At 38.4% G+C, this 8,287-nt stretch overlaps 1 protein-coding gene across 9 annotated transcripts in view; it reads right to left on the bottom strand.

Annotated features, from left to right (window-relative positions):
- Positions 1–1,114: 1,114 nt before the first annotated feature.
- Positions 1,115–8,287, bottom strand: part of Mgam (maltase-glucoamylase) — a 140,293-nt gene continuing 133,120 nt past the window's right edge. For 8 of the 9 annotated variants that reach the window (NM_001171003.1, XM_006506044.2, XM_006506042.1 and 5 more), the window contains 5 exons: positions 7,036–7,160; positions 5,969–6,057; positions 4,929–4,969; positions 4,182–4,352; positions 1,115–2,028 (listed from right to left, as the gene is read on the bottom strand). In NM_001171003.1, coding sequence (NP_001164474.1) covers positions 1,954–2,028; positions 4,182–4,352; positions 4,929–4,969; positions 5,969–6,057; positions 7,036–7,160 — 501 coding nt within the window. In that variant the 3' untranslated portion in view covers positions 1,115–1,953. The remainder of the gene's footprint in view (positions 2,029–4,181; positions 4,353–4,928; positions 4,970–5,968; positions 6,058–7,035; positions 7,161–8,287) is intronic. The other variant, NM_001368875.1, reaches the window with a different exon arrangement.

Raw genomic sequence — 8,287 nt, 5'->3', positions numbered from 1 at the left:
TTTTGTAATGTTTCTTTTGTTGTGGTTGATATTTTACCATATGCATTTAGAAACATTCTTCCAGTGTTTTAACACATTAGGTAGCATCCCATAGGTCATCAGTGGGACTCTTGACACTACTGCTCCCAACATCCACATGCCTCATAAGCTGGCATGTGCTGAGTATCATCCAGTCAGGAAACTCCTCACTCTAAAGGCAATTAGAGTCAACACTCTTTCATTGACAACGTGGGATATTTATAAATTATTAAGTGATCCATGGCCTTGTAGCCACTTTGTACTAATCATAGGGAGTTATCAGTTTTTTCACTCCTTTTTAGTCAAATGGTTCTTATGGATGCCTCCCACATTTCACTAGTTTCCTGTTTTTCTCAGTCCCTCATGCATGATGCTTCATTTTAGTAGTTATCATATTAATTATGGATTATATTCTGGTATAATGCAGATGTGTTACCTGGGAATGCAAACAGCAGCAAAATGACTGTTCAGTACACAAGGGAAGATGTGAAAAGGCATATATAACCATTTGAAACAAATTGTATTTTCAAAAAGAAACACTAAAATTAAATATCCCAGTTGAGCATTCTACATGCTTTCATTTTATTTTAATTTTCATTATTATTTATTATTTTTCTTGAGAGTCCTGTTTGCCATGCCATACATTTGGAGGTTAGAGGATGACTTTGTTGAGTCTGTCCACTCCTTCCACCTCTATGGGTTCTGAAGACTGAATTCAGATCATGTGGCAAGGGTCTTTCTCCTTCTGAGTCATCTTGACAGCCCAGCAATACAATTCTTTATATATATTTCAATTAGTGCTTTAATCAATACAGATGTAAATCCTGTTTTGGTTTTGGTTTTTTGTCATGTTTGATATATTACCACCTACAGTAAGTGCTATGATTCCTAAACAATATTCATAGCTTATGAGAAAGTCACTACCAAGTTGTATGAGAAGGTCACTGATTAGAAACCATAATCTATTCCTGTACCAGACTGCAGGAGCTCTGATGGCACGGCAAACAAGAGAGACAAGCTCAGGTAAGTCTTCTTAACACCAGGAAGCCTAATGCCAAAGTGAAGTCCCCAAGAACAAACATCCCAACATTGAAAATGTCTTTCAAATTCAGTGCTTTATTTTTCTGTGGCATGTAAATCATAGATGTTTGTGTGAACTGTTTTTATGTACATGAGATATGGTCAACAAATAAGATTTATACACTTTGAAGCATACTTCTATAAAGCAACTTATTTTGTACATCCAACTCCTTCCATCAGCTCTCTCTACTTAAATCTCCTCCCCATAGCCTTCCTGAATGGTAATACTTTCTCCAACCTACTATTCTCCTTCCAGTGAGTTGGCTCCTCCTTTCCCCTCCACACAAGGATGACTTTCCTCTCCAGAAGATAACTGTTATTCTTGCTGTTGCCTACCTTTGCTTCACATCTTTCCTGCTTCCTTCTTTCTCTGTTCTTTTCCTTCTTCCTCCATTACACTCTCAGCATATTGGTCTACTCCCCATGCCAACTAGCAGTAGTTCCTTCTGCAGGAAGTAGTTCCTTCTAAAGGTTTTGCTTAGCTATAAACAGGAGCTGCCATGACAAGATTTCTGTTGTATCACTGGGAAAACATTTGATTTGAATCCCCCTACACACGTGTACACACATTCACACACATACACACACACATGCACACATACACACTTCAGCATGAATTACTTTCATCTTTTTGCTTTTGATGAATGTTATGTGTTGAACCATATATACCACACTAATTCTATAGGTACAGTAGAGATATTATCTTTGGGAGTCATATACACACAAAAAAATAACAAAATAAAACCATAAAATATTCTATCCATACTGGAAATGGAACAATTGATGATATACAATAATTATAGCATTATGAAGTATAAGCAGTTTAAATCTGTTCATAGTATCTTGCTTTAAAAATTATGAAGAGCTCCATGTCAGTGAATTGAAAGTGTGCAGGCTGATTTTTTTGTCAGTCATATTGACACTCAGTATCTGTTGGAACAAACAAACAAGAAATATATTGAACATTTGTTATCTAAATTTTTCTGTACACAAACAAACAGGGTGTGAGTCATTGAGCCACATGGCCTTGGTGCCAACTACTCTATTTTCAGCTGAAGAGAATGTTTCCTAATTCTTACAGTAGAACAATTATTCTGTGATAAGAATGATTCCATGCACAACCACTGAGAACAAGTGCACAGGCAAGCTGAAAGTGATATCCTGCCTTCCCCTCTTCTGCAGTGGCACTACCTCCCCTTTTTCTTTATCTTCTTCTGTCTCCTCAGAGCACTTGCCCACTGCCTGCAAAGTCTAATATTTCTGCTTTCCAATGGTAGACACTTTACAGAAGCCTCATCATATGAGCAAGTTTTAACTTGTCCATAAATAAGTTCACAACAGAATAGGGACAAGTTCTTTAAGAGATCTTGTTAAAGGTGTTAAAGGTGTTTGACAAGAAAACCGCAGTACAACAAAACATTTTAAAATTATAAAATTGAAGAAATCTTTTTCTCAGGCCAAGAAATCATAAATTGTTCACATGTAGAACACACACACACACACACACAGAGAGAGAGAGAGAGAGAGAGAGAGAGAGAGAGAGAGAAACACCGTGTGGGAAGAACTGTTCCCATTTACTACATCACAGGTCTTGGGACTGAAATATATGAATCCTGAGTTTCTAATTTTAACTTTCAAAGGATGTCTGTAATCAACAATTTTCAAATTACTGCAAACTGTACACATATCATAGAATGTTTGATATTATCTACACCGTGGGAAACATCATTGCTAACACTAGTGTTGTGAATATATAGGCTACAAACTATTCAAAGAATACCTCAGGAAGGAGTTTATAATAAGATTAAGAAAACATTGGGTTAAAATACTATGTTTTAATATGTGTTTAGTGATCTGAGAGAAAACGTCAGACAGAAGTATAAGAATTATTTCACTCTTAAGCTCTGTTTATTTTACTCTATGTAGAATATAACTTAATTGAAAATCTTTTAAAATAAGTATTATATCACATCTAGCAGTGACACCAGGTATATTGATCATATTTCGGATCAAGCTCAATGCCCAATACTAGTTGGCAAACACAAACAGGGCTCAATGGGTTAAAAAAAAAGAATGAGAAAGAAAACCTGAAGTTGGGTGGTTAGGTAGGCAGAGGAGGTTCTGGGAGGAGTTAGGGAAGAGGGGTGAACATGATACATGATCATTAATAAAATGGTAAGTTTACCATGCTCCAGTAGAAGGGCACACATTCAAAAATATGAAACACAATGAGATAGATAGATGATAGATAGATGAATGATAGATGATAGATACATACATAAATATATACATGCATAATACATACATTGATGCACAGATAAGACACAAAAGTTGGGTGGGTAGGGTAGGGTGGGTGGAATTGTGAAAAGTTGGGAGACAGGGTATATAGTATAAGATGCTGACAGAACCAATATAAATGATATTAATCTCCAACTCATGAGGTTAAGGTATTGTAAATATCTCATTATATTCAAATTTTCTTTGATACAGAGTAATTATATATCTCTACCTAACATTTTCCTCAGTAATATCATTTAAAATATTACAACATTGAGATAAAACTCTAAGCCTCTTGAAATTTCCAAGTTTCCATAAATTTAAATGGAAAAAAATGTAAGAAAATTTGTTTCATTGTTTTATCATTTTCTTTTCTTTCTATTCCTTTCTCTTTTTCTTTCTTACTGTCTCCTTTCTTTCTTTCTTTCTTTCTCTCTCTCTCTTTCTCTCTTTCTTTCTTTCTTTCTTTCTTTTTTCTTTCTTTCCTTCTTTTGTTCCTTCTCTATGGCACTTTCAGCAATGAACCAACTCTTTTTAGGGTAGTTGATAATGCCTGACTTTTGACAAAATGTTTAGGCTATTTGAGAATTTGGTTTTAGAGACAGAATGAGGAACAAGTGTCAATAAGGTTTTCAGGCAAGATGATAGTTGTGGAAAGTGACCAACCAGATTTTCAATTCCAAATGACAAACTGTGTCTTTGCTTTATCTCCACACTGTCCACAGCTAACACTGAACACAGTGGCTGCAGGGGCATTGCACAAAGCATTCTGGGCTTGTGCATTGGGCTTTCCAGTGGTTACAAACCTTGGTTGTGGAGTTGTAGTTGGCAAAGACTTCTTCATTATTAGTGTTCCAAGAGATGCTCACATTGGTAATGGAAGAACTGCTCAATCCCCAGATATCAATGTAGCCTAGATATAAGGGTGCTGTGCCAGTGAGGTAATTGTTAAACTTTTCATGCGTCAGCAATGTAGTCTGCCAAATGGAAAATAAAACAGAAAAGAAAAATATCAAAATAAGTTCAATTTTGTTTTAGGCATAAATGTAAGTCATTTATGAGACAGCCTGAGTCAATATCTTATGTTCTCAGATAATGAAAACCATGACCTTAGTTCCCTGTCCCCTGATACTCTGCCCTGTCCACTTTGCATAGCAAGCATCAGCCCAGTCTCTACAGTAATGTTCTAATTTAAGGATAGCCTTGAACTCTGTAAGTCACAAGTTTCAAGTATCAAGAACTATATATTCTACACGAGAAAAGGCCATAGCATGTGAAGAAAATTAGAGACAGCACAAGAAGGAGGGCTAGATTACACAGAAAGATTACCCAGCTGTGCAATGGTGTATTGGAAACAGTCACTGACGAGACATGAGTAGGTTCAAACATTTCTAGAAAGCATAAGATACTCCCTTGTGGGGTTTGAAGGAAGGGAAAAGATGAGCAATAAAGAAATCTAAGAAGTACATACATAGCACCCTTATGAAAGCCACTATTCTGCCAAGACAGCAGACAGACACCTATACTCCCATTGTATTGTTAATCATACTCACCTGGTTGACAGAAAACCTGGCCAAGTAGTACTGATCGGTATCTGCAAAGAGACAACAGGTCAGATGTGAACTGTGCCTGTGGCTTCAAATTGCTGACTTTCTTAGCTGAGGGTTGAGGCTATTTTTGTTTTTGTTTTTCTTCATTACAATAAGTTTGCTTATGCAATGGATGCTTTCTCTATGGAAGCTAGTCAGGTTCTACACCCAGTCCCAAATGGACACAGACTTTTGAAATGAACATGTGTACATGCACATGACTGAGAGCTATCTCATATAAAACTCACCCAACCCCACTTTAAGTCATTTTTCTTACAATCTACTAGTTCCAAATCTCCCTAGCCATCTCAGAATTTCAGGATTCTTTTTGCTAGAAACACACATCCATGCATGTAAATACACTGAGACCTCTGCCTTGCTTTGTCTTGAGTGATACTGGGTGGGTTTGAATGTGATCTTGAGAAAACGTAAAAGAAACTTTCTGGGAAAGCATGGCATTTGGTTATGTTGTGGGGGTAATGGAAAAATCAACTTGCTAGGAACCAGTCCCTTTCAGGGCTTCCACTGTCTTGCCATTGCTGGGCTCTTCCTCATTTACTCCTTACTCCTCTAGGAACCACTGGCTTCTAAAACTGTGCTGTCCACAGCAGATAAAAATGTAGCTGCATAAAGTTAAATGAATATAAATTGAATAAACTTCAGTTTCTTGGATGCCCTTCTGGTGTCAATTTCAGTTTCCATTAGACACCTGTGCCTACAGCTGTACTGAGCAGCAGAAACACCTGTGACTAAAAGTTCTACTGTGTAGTAAAGAGTGCTTGAGTTGTCCTCCTAAGAGGGTGCCATCTCCCATAAACTCCTGATGGAAAGTCCCTAACATAAACAGTGCCTTTAGCATTGTCTCACTGGGGAACTGGTCATGTAGTTGGAGAATGGCATAAATTTCATGAAAGTTTATCTCAACAGAAAGGCAGGAATTTAAGATAATCAAGAACCTCACCCATGCATGATATGGTCAGCAATTCCAGCCATCCCCTACTTACTGATCCTTTTCCCATCATCCCAGAAGAGCCAGCCCTCAGCACGTCCCTCAGCATTCAACGCAGCCCTGAGGCCCATGAACTTCTGCCGGCTGTGGTGGGAAGGGAGAGAAGCATTAGCTTAGAGTTCAGTCACAGTCACAAGCCAACAGATTTCACAGGAACAAAGGAGCAAAATGAAGTTCTTCCTGGGGTGGAGAGTGGGTTCTCATCTGAGAAGACCCTGTACAGCAGTTCTACATCCATGCAGAAATTACTGGACCACTGCATGTCCTAAATGAATAATGTCACAAAAGCATCCAGGGCTCCTTTCCAGTAAGGCTCTCAAATTAAAACCACATAGCTGGCTTTCTTCTTTCCCCTTTCCTGAGGCTGTAAACCTCTTTCATGACCCATTGCCTAAAACACATGGAGGACAAATGGGTGACGTTTTGAGGTGAGATATCAGGTCCACTGTATTCCAGTGAGCAATTTCCATCCTTTTCCATCACATAGGTTAGTAACACCTCCCTGTCATCATCCACAGAATGAAGATGATAGCGATACTCCACTCCAACAATTTTCTCATTGGTAACAGAAAAATAGGAAATCATAAGACATAATTCTTACTACTGGCATAGTCCAGGGATGCAGCAAGAATTTACTTGAGGCTGGTGACTGATGGCTCTCATATAAACTTATCACAAGACCTCTTACGTATTTTCAAGGTAAAGCAACCTCGGGTGTCAGTTGCCAGATCATTAATTTTTTTCCAGCAATGGTTTGTTCTTAAGGAAAGATTTGAAGATTCCAAAAATATAAATTATGACTACCCCCTTTTTAACTTATATTATTGCAAATGTCACTTCTAACCTGCAATTTCATACACTCTGATCTAAAACAGTTCATAAAAGTCTTTCAGAGTTCAGAGTTTTAAAAAAGTCCAAATACAATCATGCAGAACAGAAAATTCAGTGCAAATACTTTCAGACTTCAGACTTTTACTCAAGGAATGAGGAGACTTCTCCACACAAGAGTAAACTCACTACTGTGCAAAGCAAAACCCTAGTTCCACCATACTCCCCTCTCACCTTAAATGGGTGTTCATGGCAGGTTCCTGCCAGGGCAGAATATAACCCCCACGAATATGAAGATTAATGTACTCAAGAGGGGCTTCCAAGGTCTTCCACTCTCCCGTTGCATTGATATCTACACCCTGTGGGCAAAAGAGAAATGATAAGAGTTGCACCCATCCTGAGCAGTGCATTCAGCAGAAATCCCAACTACCTCCAGAATTTGACTTCTGGTCCCCACTATTCAACACATACCATCTATAATTCTGCATTCACCTGCTCCATAGAAAGCATCCAAAAGACTTGTTTCTGTGTCTTTATCTTTGAATATATATGTCTTGTCTGACACCTTTACCTTGCCTCATGTGGCATCTTTCTCTTTCTCATGTGCTAATTCTTATCTTGCAACATGTGAAGTGAATCCTGCTTCCTGTGTGAGTGTTGTACTCTGGCTTGATTCATAAGTCTCATGTCCTTCTACATTATCTCAACTATGGCAGGGATTCTTGGTGTTGGTACCACTGCTAGTTTGAATCAAATAATTATCTGTTATGAGGCTATACTATGCTTTTTTTCCTGACTTGAAATGGTTCATCTGTTTTAGGCCACCTGGTTATTCCTCTGTTCCAAGAAAGTCCCCATACCATACCAAATATCATGGGGCATTCACTAAGTATAGCATACATACTACAGCCCAGAATTGATGGACTAAAGCAATTCCCCTTCCACAGCCTACCAAGAAGCTGAAACTACAGGCTTTGGGTATGGTACTCAGCAGTCTTGTCATGGCCTTTTTAAATGTTAAGCAATACTTTTTCTGCTCACTAGAGGACAGTGGCACTAGAACTCTAGACTCTGCATTGTGTTTCCATAAAAACTTTTGAAAAGCAAATATTAGCACACCATTATGTTGTTAACTCCAAATGGAAAAGTACCTAGCGTTATAAATCCTAGAACTTAGCAGAGAGCTTTGCACTCAGCAAGGCTATGACTTCAATAGTCTACTAAGATGCCTAGAGTGCAGACTTTAAGGTATCTCCACTCTCAAGTGCAAATCCAAGCAAAAGCAGAGCCGCCTTTCCAGTGAGGGCCTCCCTTAAGTTATAAACCCTGAGTATCTCACTGTTTAACCCTATTCAACGCCCTGAAACATTCAGAAGGACTGTTAAGGTGCAGGCCAATGGACATGCAAGGACACTTAAGGGAAATAGCTGCACTCTTCCTCCAAGGCCCTCATGCTAGATTGAAAGTTGACTCTTAGTGTATGTCC

This window comes from Mus musculus, chromosome 6 (genome assembly GCF_000001635.26).
Source record: "Mus musculus strain C57BL/6J chromosome 6, GRCm38.p6 C57BL/6J".
In the NCBI taxonomy this organism is placed as follows: Eukaryota; Metazoa; Chordata; class Mammalia; order Rodentia; family Muridae; genus Mus; species Mus musculus.
This window is presented reverse-complemented; position numbering and strand designations above follow the sequence as displayed.